This window comes from Cynara cardunculus (assembly GCF_001531365.2).
Source record: "Cynara cardunculus var. scolymus isolate 2C chromosome LG 1, CcrdV1, whole genome shotgun sequence".
Taxonomy (NCBI): Eukaryota; Viridiplantae; Streptophyta; class Magnoliopsida; order Asterales; family Asteraceae; genus Cynara; species Cynara cardunculus.
Window position 1 is genome coordinate 5,710,050 of NC_037528.1, and position 19,869 is coordinate 5,729,918.

At 36.8% G+C, this 19,869-nt stretch overlaps 3 protein-coding genes across 5 annotated transcripts; 1 reads left to right on the forward strand and 2 right to left on the reverse strand.

Annotated features, from left to right (window-relative positions):
- Positions 1-924: 924 nt before the first annotated feature.
- LOC112526157 (classical arabinogalactan protein 5-like) lies at positions 925-1,341 on the reverse strand. The gene has a single exon (XM_025136547.1). The coding sequence runs from the start codon at positions 1,339-1,341 to the stop codon at positions 925-927; it is 417 nt and encodes a 138-aa protein (XP_024992315.1).
- Positions 1,342-1,494: 153 nt separating this feature from the next.
- On the reverse strand, positions 1,495-6,688 carry LOC112500956 (protein disulfide isomerase-like 1-4). The gene is made up of 12 exons (XM_025104583.1): positions 6,150-6,688; positions 5,280-5,409; positions 4,523-4,688; positions 4,327-4,445; positions 3,626-3,706; positions 3,127-3,213; positions 2,794-2,868; positions 2,626-2,694; positions 2,342-2,422; positions 2,122-2,256; positions 1,979-2,035; positions 1,495-1,890 (listed from the first exon to the last, which is right to left on the reverse strand). The coding sequence occupies exons 1-12, from the start codon at positions 6,686-6,688 to the stop codon at positions 1,723-1,725; spliced, it is 1,707 nt and encodes a 568-aa protein (XP_024960351.1). The 3' UTR covers positions 1,495-1,722.
- A 3,603-nt stretch (positions 6,689-10,291) lies between these two features.
- LOC112502724 (DNA-directed RNA polymerases IV and V subunit 2-like) lies at positions 10,292-19,044 on the forward strand. 3 transcript variants are annotated; one of them, XM_025106715.1, is made up of 8 exons: positions 10,292-10,415; positions 12,515-13,007; positions 13,501-13,710; positions 14,342-15,219; positions 15,433-15,724; positions 15,793-16,737; positions 17,606-17,877; positions 18,256-19,044. In XM_025106715.1, exons 2-8 carry the CDS (start codon positions 12,585-12,587, stop codon positions 18,755-18,757), a joined length of 3,522 nt encoding a protein of 1,173 aa, XP_024962483.1. In that variant the 5' UTR covers positions 10,292-10,415; positions 12,515-12,584; the 3' UTR covers positions 18,758-19,044. The 3 variants fall into 3 exon arrangements, with proteins under 3 accessions (XP_024962483.1, XP_024962489.1, XP_024962495.1); XM_025106721.1 differs by having other exon boundaries at positions 10,292-10,390; XM_025106727.1 differs by lacking the exon at positions 10,292-10,415 and having other exon boundaries at positions 12,366-13,007.
- The last annotated feature ends 825 nt before the right edge of the window (positions 19,045-19,869 follow it).

Consider the following 19,869-nt stretch of genomic DNA (forward strand, 5'->3'; position numbering starts at 1 on the left):
TAAATAATAAAATAATATATATTTTTTAATATAAATATATAAAATAAAATTAAATTAATAAAATAATGATTGAAGTGATGTTTATAAAAAAAATTGATTGGCACAATTTCCAAAAAAACTCACACCCTTATGGCACCCCCTAGAAAAACCCAATCGGACTCTTTTTCAACCTTGAAATCCGAACTTTGTGCATCCAAATTACATCATTACCCGTTTAATTTGGTTGCTATTTTCAAGGTTATCACCTAGTCAACGCCATATAACATAGGAATTGCTAGGGGTGAATTGGATATGGTATCAAGTGTTTTTTCTTTAATACCATGCACCAACCAATTATAATTGTTACGTAAAATCTTATACTATGTATCAATTAATTGTACTTGGTACTAACTTTTTTCAGTTGGTATCGTTTTTGCACCAACTGCAAATACACATATGAAAACTTGCTATGTTCAAATTCTGAGTGACTATTTGAGTTGTTAGGTAACACATTTAACGGTTAAGGGTTTTTAATTGTAAGAAATAACACTTGAAAACATTCAAATGTTCAAATAAAATAGCTAAAACTACAAAGTTTAATATTCAATGTATAAAAATACAAAAACTAATAAATAATTAAATAAGTCGGTATCATGCCGTGTATCCACCAAGTTTACATACTTGATACGATACTATCGACCGATTGTAATTCGTTCTCTATCAATATTTCTGATAGTTTATAACCTTTAACTGAAAATTTATAAACAAATAAGAACAAGAAACCAATATTTATTTGGTCATACCATTTTGTGCTATTTGTAGGTCCTTTTGACACCTCCCTCATCGTTGTATTTTTATTTTGAAACAAGACATGACAGAAATGATAATTTGATTACAAATTTAGCAGATACGAATAATTTTCAATTTATGAAAGAAATAAACGACTCAAAGTTGAGATCTTCTAGCTAATACACCAAAACGTGCTCGCCGGATATTGCTCTTGCGTTTCATGAACACAACCGTAGCAAACCCGATCAAACCCGCACCCGCTAAAACTCCAAATACTATCCCAGCCTTTTGTCCCCCGCTCAGTCCTTTAGAGGACCCACCACCGCGATTTTGTGGCAGCACAAAACCACCACCGCCGCCACTGCTGCCTCCGCCAGATGAAGGTGGTGGTGTCAGCTTTGGTGGAGGTTGTGGTACTGGTGCTGGAGATGAAGCAGGCGCTGAGTGGCGGTAGTGGTAGAATGGTGAAGGTACAGGGGACATGGCCTGAAGTGTTCTTCGGGAACCCTCTAAGGTGGGGAGTGGTGCTAGAACCAGAACCAAAAATAAAAACGGTCTAAAGTGTATTGCCATGGTTTCGGGTTTCGAAAACTGATCGAAAATGGGGTTTTTATATAATAAAAGATGTGATGAAAACAATGGGTTTCGGTGGCAAGAAAACAAAATGAGATTTATAGCATATGTAAATCCGAAAAACAGAAAACTTTGTGCTGGAGAATCCGTCAATAAACACATAAGAACAAAACACAATTCGATGAACGATCGTATACATATAGTTAATAGAACAAAGATTCTACATATCACAGGTAAAATTTTGACTTTTAACAGAAAATAGCGTAAAAAAAAGTCGAATTTTGACTTCCGAATTTTGACCATCTATATATTATCCATTCCAGGTAGTAACAACATATGCTAGTTTTGAAGTTAGGACAGAAGTTATGGAACCTCATATAGTCATAATTCATCCTTCAGTTCTTTATTGCTGGAGCTTTCTGACTCGGGCTTCTGAGTTGACTCCGGTTTCTGAGTTGACTCCGGTTTCTGGAGCTTGAAAGGGATGGCGGCGTGTTGCTTGAGGAACTTGTAGAAAGCTTTCACCGTTCTATCTGTATCTACTGTGATCTGCAGAACCCAAGTTCAAAAGTTTTGAGGAATGCATAGAAAAATTAAGAAATGGCGATTTTGTGAGTCGTTTAGCAGAGGCACAAACCGGATCAAAGCTCTTATTGCCAGCCGGGAAGAAAAGAAGTGTCGGGTATCCATCAGACTGGAGAAAGATAAAGCGTAGAACGTCAAGAGAATTTAAGAACAGATATGTTGTTAAATGATACAAAGCTTAATCTTGAAAAGTACCTTAGCTCGAGGGTGTTCGTTTGTGGTGCCATCCATCTTGGCTATAACAAGGGAATTGATGCCTCTAAGATGTTTTGCAAGTTTATTGTAAGTTGGTTCAAGTGCTTGGCAATGGCCACACCATGAAGCGTATATCTGATGCGCAAAATTTAGATTATTTCATTCACAATCGATCAATACATAAGGATGCATCTTTTAACACGTTGATCAAGCAGTGTACCTCTAGAAGAACATCCTTTGACTCGTCCAAAACGATTTCATCGAAATTATTACCGACGACTATTTTTACATCCCCATCATTCTGGACCAAGCAACAATAAGAAGAAAGTTATAAATGAGGCTTACGAGATGGAGCTAACTGCTTACCCGACCCTACCTCTGTGCGGGATTTACTGGGTTTGTGAGTGGGACCATTTTCACAAAAAACCCGGGCTTCATTTGCTTACTGAAAACAGGCTTGAAAGGCCCGGAACTTGTGCATCTCTAGTATGACCTACAGCTTACCGTTTCTGGGATTGGATCAGATTTGAAGAAGGGCTTGAGGTTGTCTTCTAGGAAATTTTCCCCAAACGTCTATAAATTGAAAGAAAACACATTTTGGTCAATTCGTTTAACTTTCTTTCGGTCTTGAATGTAAACAAATCGATAATGACACAGTCCAATGTTGCAAACCTTGATGTTGTTCAAAGTCAATTCACCATCCAAAAAGAACTTGCGAGCATCATCATTTCCGGTGAACGCAATAACCTGCAAGAAAACGGCGCCATGACATGATCACATTAAAAAGGTCAGGATACATAATAAACCAAACCAAAACAAACGTACACAGGATATCCCACCAGGAGGCGATAGGGTCTAGAGAGGGTAAGATGTACGTAGACCATATGTCTACCCCTAAGGCCTAAGGGTAGAGGCTGTTTCCATGATGACCCCCCGTTTTATGAAACAATTTTTTTCTTAAAAGGTTGGGACTTGGGAATACGTAATGAAGGTACAAATACTCACTCTCGGAGTATCTCCCTCGATGCTAAAGTATTCTGCAACTGGTTTACCAGCATCTTCATCGTCCATTGGAACATACACAAAAAGAGCCTGCAGGCAAACAAACGTAAAACATGAACAAAAATATTGAAACCGGACATTGGCGAACTGACAAGTGCATTCGCTAAAAGAAGTACAAAAAAAAGAACACTAATAGCCAGAGTAAACGATACTATGCATCACTTGTAGTTCTGTTGCAAATTAACCATTAAAAGTTGCCGATGTGTGTTTACACCAATTTTCATTCTGGACATTGATAGATACAAAAAAGTACGTATCGATGAATGTTCCAAATAAACTTGCAAACTTTAGAAATTAAACTAGAATTCAGAAAGAGAAGTACAACACCATTTTTCTTTGACTGGTCAACTTCTTAAACCATAATATTTGGGTTATTGGTGCTAATAAACCATCAGTCTTGCTACAGTGCAAAAAGAACGTTATAGGACACCAATATACTGACCTTTCCCATAAAATCTTTTGCTGCCTCTTGAAATGTGGGAAGAAACTTATCCGTATCATTCAAAGTAGTAAAAAGGATCACCTGTCGAAGAACAACCGGTAAAACCAACAAATGTACCGTTCTGTTAGCATCATAATCACACACACAATAATAATTATTTTGTACTTATTTGTACGATTTATGTCGACTTTGGCCCATATAGATAAATTGTACGCTCATTATGTCGAACCAAATCCATCCGATTTCTTCTTGGCTCAGTAAGGGCCTGTTTGTTAGCAGCTTAATGAGCTTAATGGGACTCACAGCTTCTTCAGTTGGCTATACATGGTTGTTTGGTAGTGGCTTAATGATATAGAAAGTGACTCATTCAGTAAGCATCTAGGAGGGAGCTTTATGCAGAAAGCCAAGTTTTTGCCAAACTTGCTCCTCCCAATTAAAGAACACGCACCTTCCGTCTATGAGAAAACCCTCCAAAACAAAAATCTCCCCAATCCACACACACAACTTTATCCATACAGGACTTAATGGAAAACCAACCAAACATCCCCTATCTATGTCCCCTGTTGGTCCATTTTACATGGTTTTGGGTTATTAATCTATGTTGTGGTTATACTATACATATCTATATTTGGTGGCACATACTGACACCGGATATAAGCAAAAATTCAAGATAGAAACCATTGTCAGCAATAAAGTCCTACCTGATTCTTGATTGGGTTCTCGAATACTTGTGAAGAACTCGCACGAGTGAAGTAAATTACCAGAGGAAGCTTGTTCTTAGAGACAAACTCTGTTATATCTGATTTTATGAACTGGCCTCCTGTAGGTAGGTGATTGTTGGTTAAGATATTGCACTCAATATAGTTACTTGGAGAAGATTGTGTCTAGAGAACTAACCAAAGTGGCTAACTTTTTCATCTTCCTTCTTTAGCAAAACCAAAGCTGGACGTTTCCCTTGTGGGTCGATATGGAAAAGCTTTGCTAGATCAGCATTGGACGTTTGGTAGAAGCTTACTTCATCTTCCTGTTTTGAAGCTGCAGCAAGTTCTTCGCTATCGGGGCCCTACATGCATTAGAAATATCGAAACAAAAACAAAATGAATCATAATCTAATGCTAGATATGTCATATTAAGATACATAATCTAATGTCACATTTTTCATATGCCAATCTTAAAACGAATAGTTGCCAAATTAGGAAATGTTTGATGGTATTTTTGTGTTTTTTGTAACCAAACCCTTATCCAACAAGAATGTGTATCAAGTCATATAAATTCCACAAGGTATCATAGAAAAACAAGCCTTCCATAACCAATAAATGGAGGTGTATATATATATAGCTTCACGTTTTGGGGCTAAAATTATACAAACAATTCCCTTTTTGGGACGTCCAAACGTTTCCCTTTTTAGTGAAGGTTCAATCAAACATTACCTCTACGCCTATTAGTAATCATTACGAAGTTTTGATGGAATGCGTTTTGGTGCTAGAGATTCCTCTAGCTTCTCGATATTAATAGGTATTCTAGATATTTGACATGAGTCAAACCCTTTAAGGTTGGCATTAACTTTGGGATGAAGGAGCAACATTTTCCATTTTTAAATTCGACAAATAATTGAAAATTAAGGCTAAAATCTCGGGTGTAATTAAGGTTATACCACCAAATTTTCAACAAAGCCCACAGCTACTGGTGACTCGCTAGATAATATAAGTTCAGCTTCCTCAGCTGTCGTTAAATTGTGTAGACCAGGACCAATCTTCTTCTTCACCCAAGTCACAATAGCATCCCTAAAGCCACAAAAAGAGAAGTTTTTTAAGCCGTGAAAAAAATTTAAATTCAAATGGGTTAATACTAGCATTCAACGGTATAGCCGGTACCAGAAACAACAAGAAATCATATATCCCTAACGAATTGGGTAGGCCAGAAACAATAAGCTGAAACTGTACCTTAATCAACAACTTCTATACACTCAACGGAATGATATTGAGCATTGATTATGAAATAAGTAGTAGTCTTTACTCTTGAGGGTATGTAAAAGAAACACTTACTAGAGAATTAACTAATCTAAGACAATAACGACAATGGAGTTTATAGTTGACTAAGAAATTCAAATGGGCTATTGAGTTATTCCCAGATTTCAAAATTGATCTAAATTTTTTGACTTTTGATTGGAAAATGATTTAGGGTTACAATTAATTCTTAAATGTCGAATGTATAGTCTTTTAGGAAGGACAGATTGACATTCAAAGATCAAACTTTGACTCTTATTTGCAAGGATTACTAAAATCTTTACTTCTAAACTAGGAGCAAGATCTACCAAATGCATCTTAATGAGACTAATTTACCCCTCTTCTAGTTTTGATTTATCAAATTTAGCAGATATGGAGCTTCAAATTAGATCACACGGCTTGATGTATCAAATGAATTGAATGTTCTTCAAAGCAAAATCAAAGCTATAAGAAATTATCATGAAAACAAAATCAATATTCATATATATATATATAGAGAGAGAGAGAGAGAGACTAACTTGTTCCTGGCACCATTATAAGGCTTATGAACGCCATCAATGAAGAAGAAGACAGTAGGATATCCTTCGACATTGTACTTTTGGGCCAGTTCAGTCTCCTCCGCGGCGTCCACCTTCGCCAGCACGACCTCGTCCGCCTTCAACTCCGTCGCCGCTGCCGCATATTCCGGTGCCAGAGCTTGACAATGGCCACACCACGGCGCGTAAAACTCCACCATAACATACCTATACTTCTCCAAGAAATCGCTGAAATTCGATCCCTTCAAAACCACCACATCACTCTCGTCAATCTCCTCTTCCGGAGCCGATTCTGATTCTGGGTATTCTCCCTCCCCGTCTCCAAAATCATCCAGATCATCATAATTCTCGAAATCATGGTCCTCGTAACCGTGATGCGCTGATCCGGCATCCTCTAGCTCGTCTTCCTCTAGAAAGCTAAGATCTTCATCATCAAGATCATGCGTTTCCTTACAGAAAGCGTTGAAGCATAGCAGAAGTAGAATCGACAAAGAAAGGATAAGTGACCTCGTAGCTGCCATTGTAGCCGGTTAGACCTTGAAAACACACAGATGGTAGAAGAAAGTGTGAAGCTTGTGAATCTTATGTGGGAATTTGTACAACTGGCCCTTCGAGAATGTATGCTAAATTTCATTTTCAGTCCTTCAAGTTTGAGAAATATCATCTTGGCTATTAAACTTCATGTTCCTTTTTCATAGGTTAAAACTTCATGTTCCTTATAGGATGGTACTTGTTCCATCCCCGATATCATACACTCCCATAATTTACCCGTTACAAAGAATCAATTAAATTCAAAGAAAGATGCAAGCAATAAAAATAAGGTATACACAACACAACCAAAGACAGGTGAATAATATCTGATTAAAACCTGATACCTCACTAAAGATTATCATCTCGTTAGGAGAATTTAACAAGAACTCAAACATTAACATAGGTCGTGTGCAACTGTAAATACAAATAAAGGTAACCTAGAAAAATTGTGTAATATTTTGTGATTGATAACTACATTATTGCTTTTGCTTTGTTTTGCATGATCACAATCAAAAATGGCGGTTAAACCACAAGGGTGGTACCTGATTGGTTTGAGCTTAGTTTTAAATGTCAAAAGTACCAGAAGGTCTCAAGTTAAAATCCAATAAAGAATAAAAATTCCCATTGTGGTCACAGAGGTTCAAATGTGGTGACTTCGGGCTATCTGCAAAGCAGGTGGTCGTCCTGGGATTAGTCGGTTCGCATAGCGGGTTGGATATCCATGTTAATCAAAAATGACGGTTAAAGATCAAATTAATTATAGTAAAGGCAGTTTGTATAAACGTTGTTCTGGGGGGATCATACCCGTTGGTAGCGGCTTCAAAAATAAGTGACTTCATAAATTCAGGGACTGAAACGAGTATATAATAATGATGAGGTGCCAAATGTGTAGATTTTGGTTCTATTACTTTTGAAAAGGAAAAGTCGGTTACATTTGCATTTTTTGCAAAGGCTTTCTTTGGAGGTACCATTGACTATATCTGGACTTCCGACGTGGCAACCCATATTTGACTAAAATTGTCGATTACACACCCAATTAAACATCAGCAACGAATAACCGAATGCCACGTTGCAACGATGACTCATGATGTCTAGATAAATGTTGACTTTTGACTTTTGGGAGATGGAAGTGGAACTGATTTTAGGTTCTCATCGTCGTTATCGTTAAGTTAGCCGGGTGAAGCGGCGGAGTGGCGTCGTTAATTCTGTTCACATGTAAATCACGTGATTCTTTTGTTTTGACCTGATTAGACTCCTTAATCCTTCGTTTTATTCAATAATCGATTCAGACTAATACCAAAAACCCGGTTAAGGAACGTGATTGTGAAAAGGTCGACGACGGTGCCATGCAGTCGGCAATCGCCCTCGCCGTGCAAGAACAGCATCATGACTTCTCGGAACACTCCATTCTGTTCTACTTGGTTCCGGCCACTTCTTTTGCTAATTCAGTGGTGGATTTAAATGGGTAGGGTTCTAATTTGACTACCAGTCTGAGGGTGGTAATCAGACCTTAAAAGAACAAATGATTGATGGCATTATCAATTTCTCTGCAGTTACATTGAAATTGCAGGGATGATGAAGAGAGGTTTATGCAAAACTTGTTTTCTGGATTGTAAATTTTTTGGTCTTCCAACGGGGCTTGAGATATGGGCTTTGTTTGGTCTTCAATTGGGCTCCCCTAAACAACTTGGCCTAATAAGTCATTTCCAAGTCCCAGCCATATCAAAGTTTATATAAAATGTTTAGGGATGTGAACGAACACGAACAGTGCCTTATTCATGTTCGTTCGTTTAACTTAACCAAACAAATGAATAGTAAACGAACGAAAGTCTTTGTGTTCGTGTTCATTTGTTTAGAAACAAGGTGTGTTTATGTTCGTTTGTTAACATGCTTAACGAACGAACATAAACGAATAGACCTAAACGAACACCGCTACTTGTCATTCAATTAATTATTACACACAATTATCCATAGTTTAAACATACACAAAACAATTATCATTCATCAACCATCATTTGAACAAAAAAACAAATCACCATCATCATTTACAATAGTGGAAAGGTAAAATTTTCAAACAAGACAGAATGATGATAAAATTTAAATCTAAATAAATTCTAAAAAGTTAAAACTTAAATAAATATTATTTGAATTCAAACTAAATAAATAAAAGATTGTGTATTAAGTTTAATATATAAACAAACGTAATTGAACGAACGTTCACGAATATAAATGAACGAACGAGACTCTTGTTCATGTTCATTCATTTATTAAATAATCGAACTTCTCATCAAACGGTTCATAAACAATTCGCAAAACGCTCGGTTTGTTTACAACCCTAAAAATGGTGTTGGTTTGACACAAAAATGGCTGTCAAAGTTAAATATCATGACTATGTTCAAAATTAACCAACAACACATACTTTTTGATCCATTTATTATGTGAATTACGATTATGTGATTGGTACGTACCATTCTTGTAAAGAGTTTTTGAGTTTTCCAACAAATTTTGTATTGATATAATTTATTCTTGTTTAAATATAATATTGTCGTATAGTACACAGTTTGTTCACTTCATATCTTACTTGTTTCATCGTATTACAACCCCCTTTAATTATAACATATGTTTATAGAGATAATATATTCATTTATTATGATTTGGATATTTATGAAAAATTACTATAGTTCATTTATTATGATCAACGTTTTATATTAAGAAACGACCAATATATTCATTTAACTAGATATTTATCATACTAGATTAATGGTTAATATTGGTCTGCAAAGTTTCTACTAATATAACAGTTTGTAAATGATCCCCCCCCCCTTACGAGAAACATACTAGACAACAGGACAAGAGAGAAATACAAATCACACAGAAACGAGACCCAACTCAATGTTGCAAAGCGTGGGGTTTCCATCATCTGTTGCATAGCATGAAAACCACGACACACTATTATTTGTTTCTGATAACGGTTACTTGTTTTTTTTTTTTATTCGTATTTCACGCAAGTTGGTCCTGTTAACCGAGAATCATGACTTTTTGATTTTATTTCGATTTAATGTTTTTTTGTTTCATTTAGGTTTAAAGTTTAATTTAAAGTTTTCGAATAAGGGATTATGATTGTATTGACAAATAAAATGATCATTATGGAAAAACAAAATAAAAGAAAATGATAGAAAATAAAAAATACCTCATAAAACAGTGAATGGCAGTTAATAAGAAAGAACAAACCCAACACAAAATCGCAAAAGATATATGGACTTAGGATTACGTGAGATTAACATGTTTTCGTGAGACAATTTTTTTACACTTGAAACTTCACAGTAAAACATTGCGAAGGTAATCTTCATAATGCTTTGTTATGAAGTTTCAAGTATAAAAGTATGATCTCACGGTCTTATAAAAACATTCAGATCACGTGAACTCAACCCTAGGTATATAAAATTATCAAAAGATAAAAAAGATGGAATCCCTAATTTTACCAAAAATCCATTATATACTCCAATAAAAAGAAAACAAAAGTATTAATATGCCTCAACACCCCAGGAGTTGTCTTCCGCAACTCGAATCCGTACTGTCCCACTGAACCCCCCTCGCCCCTGCTCAGCTTTAGATTCACGAGGAACTAAACCCTAAGCGATGATCGCCAATCTCACTAAAATCGAGGCAAGCTTCAGCAATTGATCGGAAAGGTTACATACATTCCGTTCAAGCTAGGTTATATCTTTATCTCTTTGAAACTTGCCGATCATCGGCTGTCGTACGAATATTGTATTATAAGATAATTTTATTCGTTGTTCATCTCGTTTTCCTCCAGCTAGTTCTATGTAGGAATGATTGCTGATTAGTACTGTTCCGTTAATCATTTTAATTTTATTGACAATCATGCAGCAATTTGTGTTAGCGCTCTCCAATGTTTGCATGAAAATCATTATGATACATGTTATCATTATTTGTTTATTACTTGAAACTTTAAGGATCAGGGTTGCCTGCTTTTGGGCTGTTTTATGTTGTCGTTTTATATGTTGTGGATACGTTGGATATTAGCTTTGCTGCTGTTTGTAGAAATTTCAGAACATTCATCTAAACTCAATGAAATTCAAGTTTGACACATGGTTTGGTTTATCTTTGGCTGAAGTGATTAGAGTAGACGATGTTTGTTAATTGATTCATTGACTGTTTGCTTTCCTTTCTTTTAGATCGACATATGTTGATATTTGTTGAGGCTTTAAACCAAATGCTGATATTTTTGTCTAGGCTTCAAACCATTTTTACTCCATTTACACTAAAAGAATTGTTAAAAAACTGAAACATTTTGAGTTACAAACGAGTAGCTAAATCTATATAAACTTTGTTTATTAGCGTACTAGGTTGGAACCAAAAAGTTCTTATATGTCTTGTTGGAACATAGGTTGTAACTTGCAATGGATGTAAAAGCAGATAAGAAATTACCCAACTTGCATTTAAGCACTTGTGTCCAGTTGCTCTTTTTAGTTTTTTACATTGTTTGAAAGTGCACCTTAGCCTCATTGCAAAATAAAGTAATATACAAATAGATATATAGGCATTTCCGAAGACATGACATTATACAAGAGTTTGTGGAGACGCACAATTAGGGTAGCTTTTGTGTAAGCCTGTGGGTACTGTGGACAGGGGAGTGAGTCAAAATGGTAGCAGGTTGGTTGGAGGAGCTAACATCTGGGCATCTAAGTCCCTAGGTAAGTAGGTAGGTAGGTGGGGTAAGCCTGAAGTAGCTTTTGTGCAAGTTTTTTGAGAATGGTCTTTTGGGTCACTTGCGTGTTAGGTTGCTTGGCTGATTACTAATTTCCCTTTTGCTTTTGTTGCTCCTACTTGTTCTAATCCTATTTCACGGTATTGATTTGCGTACTTTCTCTGCTTGTTCAATATTATTTCATGTTATTTAACATGTGTACTTCGTTTCCCAAGTTCATCTCAAGCTTTTTATCAACTCATCGGAACTTCATATCTTGCATTTGTGAGTCCTACACTTTGCAAAACTTGTTTGTAAATCTCAAGCKGGGGGGGGGGGGATCTTCAGGGGAAACAACCTCTTTACCCTTTGGGTAGAGGAAAAGCTGCATATATCTTAACAAACAGATATAGAGTATATATTAAAGCCTCAGTGAATTTTCCATCTTGTGCTGAGTTTCATGCACACGCATATCTTCAAAGGTCAACCACTTGTGTCAATTGTCATCAGCCGTTGGAAGCTGATCTTGCTGCATTAACTTTACAAGTAGATAGATATACCAGATTTCCCCTTCCAATTGAAGTTAATAAAGCCTTCTATATATGATCCCAATGAGAAAAAAGGCACATATTAATATAAAAAAGGAAGATGCTTTACATAAATTCTAGATGCATTCCAGAAAATTTCTTTTAACTGAACCACAAGTACATTATATTAGGGCTGCAATGTTTGCTTTAAATTTTTCTCTGTTTTCTGAGCATTCATGAATTCGTTCTAGAGCTTCCGTTTATTGCTCTTGAGGTCTAATAGTTGTTATTATCATCATTAACATTCAATTATCAGCAAGGCTATACTAGTTGGTTCCCTGATTTTCTTCCCGGTTGTTGTTGTAAACTATTTAAAGATTCATTACATATATTGTGGTTACACTAACATGTAGAATATAAATTCTGCTTGCTGAGCTTTAGATTGAAGTCTTAAATCTGAAATAGGAAATGGACTTACATAGTTACATGTAGAATGTTTCCTTAATTAGTAGATGGATCATGTTGTTTTCTTCCCCTTTTACCATCTTTAATATTTAAATATTTAATTTTTCCCACAGATTCTTGACGTGAGGGTGCATTAGGTGGCTTCTGGTAGTGAAGAGGTTTTAAGAGAATCTGTATATATTGATGCAGATGGACACCTATTGTAACAATAATGGTATCATGGAATCAAAATTAACGCCGGATCTGAGTGAGAAACTAATAGAGGATTTCTGTAAAAAAGCATCCACATCCTTTTTCGAACAACATGGGCTAATAAGCCACCAGATTAACTCTTACAACGACTTCCTAAGAAATGGAATTCAAAATGTCTTTGATTCTTTGGGTGAGATCAATGTTCAGCCTGGACATGACCCCTCTGAAAATGAAACTGTACGGAGATATGCCTCTGTCAAGCTTGGAACGGTCACCTTAGAGAGGCCAATGTTTTGGGCAGGTGAGAACTTCTCAACTGAAAGTGGTTCAGAGTACCTGATCCTCTTGCCTAAACATGCTCGCCTTCAAAATATTACCTATTCATCCAGGATGAGTGTTCAGATTCAGTATGAGGTCAGTAGGCCGTTGTGTTTTTCAGTTACTCTTAAAAGTTTGTGCTTGTAGGTGCTAGTTGTTTGCCCCACAATTCATATTATGATGGCTGATTGTTGAGGTAAAGTGCCATAATTACGACATGAAGTCTTGTTGTTGTTGTTATGCAATTTAGAGTTTGGTACATGGGTTCACCTCAAAATGTTGATGGGAAGAGAAGTCTAAGAACCTTGGGATTAAGAATATGAACAAAAGCAAATCAAATATATAAAAAGGAAGAGAAGTTTAAGAACCTTGGGGTTGATGAATAATGAATGCAGAACTGCTGATATACTTTTTTTATATATTTGATTTGCTTTTGTTCATATTATCAACCCCAAGGTTCTTGCACTTATCTTCCTATCAACATTTTGAGGTGGACCCATGTAGCAGATCTTTGATGCAAGTTTTCTTATTTCAATTCATTTATAGTGTTCTAATGTACCAGATATTTCGTGGTCTTGTGACTATGCAGGTATATACTCAAGAGACGGTTGAAAGTGATATCCTGGAAACTGGAAAAGAGCACGTGGGGAAAAAGGTTTTATTGGAAGATAGTAGAGATATTACCATTGGCAGGTTACCTGTGATGGTCAAGTCTGACTTGTGCTGGATGAGCGACATAACAAAAGGCGATTGTGACTTTGATCATGGAGGGTATTTCTTAATCAAGGGATCTGAGAAGGTAGCAGGATACCCCTCCTTTGACCCCTTTCAATCTTGTGAAATTATATTGTGTCCTCAATTTGTGTTGTTGATCTAAAGTAAGTTTGGCAAGCAACTGTAATATGATGCTCCCCATCTTTCTTTTTCCCACTTGAAATACAACTGAGATTCCAAGGTACTGTAAAGCTTTCTAATTGTTTTGACTAGATGTGGGTCTCAAGTGTAATTTCTCAAAACTTGTGGGTCCCTTGGAAGTAGTTCTGTGCTGAACCTTTTTAGGTGTAATGATGCAAATGTATGATGTAGTATTTTTCCCACACTTTTATGTTTGTTCTTCTCTTTGTCTTGGATAGCTATTCGGATGCATCATTTGCTACTTAAGGCGAGAGCTTAGATTCTCTAAACAAATTATGTACAAATTGATTAACAACTTCCATTTGCTATGTGTTGTTGCCCTTACTTTGCTCGTAATGACAGTTTCTCGCACAGTTTTACTCGGCCTTTGCACTTAGCAATGACATATCCATGAGTGGCACTAAGGATCCTTTTCAATTCTTTGCTTTAAAAATGCTTGTGGCAATTGATATATGTCACGAAGATTTTATCTACTTCTTGAAGTACTTCATACATCTTGTCCAGTATTATTGCAGACTTTCATTGCACAAGAGAAATCTTGTTTGAAGAGACTTTGGTTGATTAACAATCCAATCTGGACGGTCAAATATCGCTCATCTATTGGAAAGGAAAGGGTCTACGTTAAGCTTCTTGACACTCATATTAGAGGAGGGGGGAAAGTCATTACAGTGTATTTGTTTAACTCGGTGGAGATTCCTATATGGATCTTGTTCTTTGCTCTTGGTGTATCCTCTGACAAAGAAGTGGTTGATTTAATTGATGCTGAAGCTAAAGATAATACTATTGTCAATACACTTCTTGCATCAATTTACGATGCTGAACAGAAGTTTAAGGACTTCAGGAAGGAGGGGAAGGCTTTTAATCATCTTTCAGAGGCACTTAGGCAGAAATGGAGCTACACACCTAAACAAACCTTCAAAAGCTGCATCGAAGAAATTTTGTTTCCTAATCTTCATGGGTTTAACCGAAAAGCTAGGTTTCTCGGGTATATGGTGAAATGTCTGTTGGAAGCTTATACTGGTCGTAGGAAAGTTGATGATAGAGATAGTTTCAGAAGCAAGCGGGTGGAATTGGCAGGCGAGCTACTTGAGAGAGAACTAAGAGTTCACTTGAAACATGCTGTTAGGCGAATGATAAAGGCTTTGCAAAGAGATCTTTGGGGAGAACGCCCTTTACACCCAATTGAGCACTACTTGGATGCATCAGTTGTTACTAATGGTCTTTCAAGGGCATTTTCAACAGGTGCTTGGGTACATCCTTATAAGCGGATGGAGAGAATCTCTGGTGTGGTGGCCCATCTTAGGAGAGCAAATCCTTTGCAGATGATGGCTGACATGAGGAGAACACGTCAGCAGGTTCAGTATACAGGGAGGGTTGGAGATGCCAGATACCCGTAAGTAATTAGAGTCTTTTTGCTTAACTTTATTGTTATTTTAAATCTTGTAGTTTTCCTTAACCCAACTTGAATAGGGATGTTACTATGTCTATCTATGTCTTTAGCTGAAATGTTACCATACAGTTTGCCATGTGATTTTTTTTTTTACTTTTTGTTTATATGTTAATACTCTCTGATAAAGTGAAATTTTGCTTATAATGCTGGATGCAGGCATCCTTCACACTGGGGAAAAGTCTGTTTTATGACTACTCCAGATGGAGAGAACTGTGGATTGGTAAAGAATTTCTCCAGTACTGGTCTTGTGAGCACTAACGTCCCAGAAAATCTGTTTGATGTATTAATCAAGTGCGGAATGAAAGAATTAGTTGACGACATTTCAACATCACTTGGTGGAAAGCACAAAGTTTTTGTTAATGGAGATTGGGTTGGAATATGTGATGATGCTGCTTCACTTGTTGATGTCATTAGAAGCAAACGGCGCAGAAAGGAAATACCGTATCAGGTTCTCAATCTCTCTATCTTGTTAGTCTGTTAGCATGAACTTTATCTCAAATCGTGTTATTTTTGTAGGTGGAGATTAAACGAGATGAGAAGCATGGGGAAGTGCGTATATTCTCTGATGCTGGAAGGCTTATGCGGCCTCTTTTATTCGTTGAGAATTTAAAAAAGATTAAATTTCTGAAAGGGTCTGATTATTCCTTTCAAAATCTTTTGGATAATGGAATTATTGAGCTCATTGGGACCGAAGAGGAAGAAGATTGCTACACAGCATGGGGAGTTCAGTATCTTTTTCATGATAAAAGTTCACATCTTTACACACATTGTGAGCTTGATATGTCGTTTCTCTTGAGTTTGAGCTGTGGAATAATTCCTTTTGCAAATCACGATCATGCAAAACGAGTCCTCTTCCAGGCTCAAAAACACTCTCAACAGGCCATAGGATATTCGACAACTAATCCAAACATTAGAGTCGATACCCTCAGTCATCAGTTATTTTACCCCCAAAAGCCACTTTTTCGAACTTTTCTTTCTGATTGTCTTGGAGCACCCAAATATAGTAACAGCCATAACGGAGGAATGCAGTCAAGAGATGAATATTACAATGGACAATGTGCTATTGTTGCTGTAAATGTTCACCTTGGTTACAACCAAGAGGATTCATTGGTAATGAATCGTGCTTCACTAGAGCGTGGTATGTTTAGATCAGAACATGTTAGAAGCTACAAGGCGGAAGTTTGTAACAAGGAATCCTTTGGGAAGAAGGGAAAGCTTGAGGATAACATAATCTTCGGGAAAATCCAAAGTAAAATCGGCCGTGTAGACAACCTAGATGAAGATGGATTTCCATATGTTGGTGCCAACTTAAACAGTGGTGATATTGTCATAGGAAAGTATGCAGAATCAGGGGGTGATCATAGTATCAAATTGAAGCATGGTGAAAGAGGATCCGTGCAGAAAGTTGTACTATCTGCTAATGATGATGGAAAAAACTTCGCCACCGTATCTCTGAGACAGGTAAGGTTTTCCCTAAACACCTTCTCTTAACATCTGAATTCCAACGTTTCTTGAACAATGAGATAGCTTTCTTATTATGTCAGGACTGGACACGGTAGGAAAGTGATTTTGGCTATCTTTCAAATGTCTAAGTTAGCTTTTTTTTTGAGCTTATTGAAAAAGTCTCGTTTCGTTAGCCATAAGCTACTGTTTTGAAATTCTACCTCAAGTAGGGTCCAAGGGCTTTTTTCCATTTGCTTTTCCAATTACACCCCTTGTATTTTTCCAATTAATTCGTTAACATGTCCTTTTAGGTCATTTTACATTGTCATCTAGCTTCTCAACTTCTATCAAATGTTTAAGTTAGCTTATTTTTGAGCTTATAGAAAAAGTCTCTTTTGATTAGCCATAAACTAGCGTTTTGAAATTCTACTTTAAGTATGGTCCAGGGGCTCTTTTTCCACTTTTTCCCATTTATTCCCCTTACATTTTTCCTGTAATCTGTCAACCTGTCTTGTTGGGTCATTTACATTTTCATCTAGCTTATCACCTAGTTTTACCAAACATGACCAGTTTATGTGCTAGATTATCAGCCAACTGTTAGCTCATCAGCTATTTTGCCAAACATAGCCTAAATATTCTGCAGTAAGTGATGAAAACATAGAGTATTGGGATTTTCTGAGCCAAATTATGACAATGAGCAAATACGTAGTCATAAACTGAAAACTTCTCACAAATGGAGTTGTTGCTATTTTCATTGAAAGGATTCAAATGTGGATTTTAAAAGAGCTTTCTGGGGTACAAATTGTTTAATATACACCTTCAATAGATAGTAGCATCATCATCCCATGTGAACCATCATATTTGTACAAATTCTTGATTGTTGTAGGTACGTTCACCAAGTCTCGGCGACAAGTTCTCAAGCATGCATGGGCAGAAAGGGGTTTTGGGGTTTTTGGAGTCTCAGGAGAACTTTCCTTTCACGATAGAAGGAATAGTTCCAGATATTGTAATAAACCCGCATGCGTTTCCTTCTCGCCAAACTCCAGGTCAGCTGCTTGAGGCTGCATTGGGCAAGGGGATTGCCTTGGGTGGCTCATTGAAATATGCCACCCCTTTTTCTACCCTCTCTGTTGACGCCATAACCGACCAACTTCACAGGTAAGTAGTTTACAAATATCAAAATGCAGATTTAATTGTAAACTAAACCAAACAAACCCAATATATCCCACCCGAAAGTAGGATACTGGGATCTTTTTTTGGGGGGGGGGGGTGTACGCAAACCATGGACCTTAAAACATTCAATGCTTTGCACAACTTCAAGTCTTCAGCCCTGTTCTAATACCAACGGGTAAATCCCACAAGGAGTAGGGTCTAGGGGTAGAATTGGTTACACCTGGTTGAGCGTGCTGATCCTAGCTGGTGCGGTGTGGGGTCGATCCTTTTCTTTCTTTGTTCTTTTTTTAGTTTTTCATAATCTATCATAATATTAAAAAATACATTTGGAAGATGTGCTGCTTACAATTGCCTGATTTCCAGGTGTGGATTTTCAAGATGGGGGAATGAGAGAGTTTACAATGGGCGTACAGGGGAAATGGTTGAGTCTCTGGTGTTCATGGGACCCACCTTTTACCAGAAGCTGGTCCACATGTCGGAGGACAAGGTCAAGTTCCGTAACATCGGGCCCGTCCATCCTCTCACACGACAACCGGTGGCGGACCGCAAGCGTTTTGGTGGGGTCAAGTTTGGGGAGATGGAGAGGGACTGCATCATAGCCCATGGTGCAACCGCCAACCTATACGAGCGCCTCTACACACTCTGTGATGCTTCACATATGCACATCTGCAGGAAATGCAACAACATGGCGAGCGTGATCCAGAGGTCGGTCCCACGTGGACCCAAGATTCGTGGACCCTACTGCCGTTTCTGCGAGTCCGTTGAAGATGTCGTGAAGGTGAACGTGCCATATGGGGCCAAATTACTTTGGCAGGAGCTCTTCAGCATGGGAATTGCTATCGAGTTCAATTCGGAGCTTTGCTGAATGACTTGTTTCCGCATGTATAAATTAGGCATGTAATTTGCTGTAAGCAGAAACTGGATAAGGTGCTCTAACTCTTAATTGTACTTGTTCATGACTTAGGGTGATTGGATTTGCATTTTGAAACTGATTATTTTGACTTAAAAGTCATAATAATCTGTTTTAATGTGTGGGTAAAGTAATTATTCTGATTCTGATTCTGATTATTTTGGGGTCAAAAAACTAGGTTTTGATAATCAGTCTCATACTGGCTGTAACAAAATTCTTATCTAAGAAAAAGTAAAATTACTTATTTGTATCCTTTTTTTGACCTTAATTTATATATTTTTCAAATATGTTTTATACATTTAATTAAATAACAATGATGGAAGAGGGTCTGATGACAGGGACGACGAATATAAGTATGGTTTGAAAAAAATAAAATGAAATTGTAAAAAGACGATATCAATTATGATTTAGCAAAAGTAAAACTATGATGACAATACATGTAATTATTTTGTATTTCCAACAACCATGGGGAAGAAATTCATGGTTTACTCATTTAGAAATGTTTCATCCATCTTTCTTAATCGATGAAATTATGATAATATATATAAAAAAAATGTCATTTTTCTGGTCTTTATCCATTAGTTTGATAAATAATTGCATAAGATTGGTGGAATTTGGATGAGACACAATGATTAAAATAGCTATTTTTAGATGTTGGTTTTGTCTCGGTGTAACAAAAGTTTCTCAACTAGGTCGACAAATGCAAGGACCAAATATATTAATTAGTCCAACCACTTCCGCAATTTTCTGAACCAGGTCTACAAATTGCAAACCAATAACTTACGAAGCTATATCTAGTTTATAGATTTGGTCACTACACTTGTGAACCTAGTTCATAAACTTTTTTTTTCTTTTACATTGTTCCTACTGTAAATTACGGACCTGCCACTTCGAACCTAGTGATTTTAGAAGAGAATTGACTATTTTAATTAATTATACTTTGGATGATGCCCAATAGGCCAATAGAGGTTGGTTATTATACAACCCTTGACATTTGTACACCCAATACAACACAATCTCAACCGTCCATTTCATTTGATTAATATGTGATTTCATAGAAGTTTTGA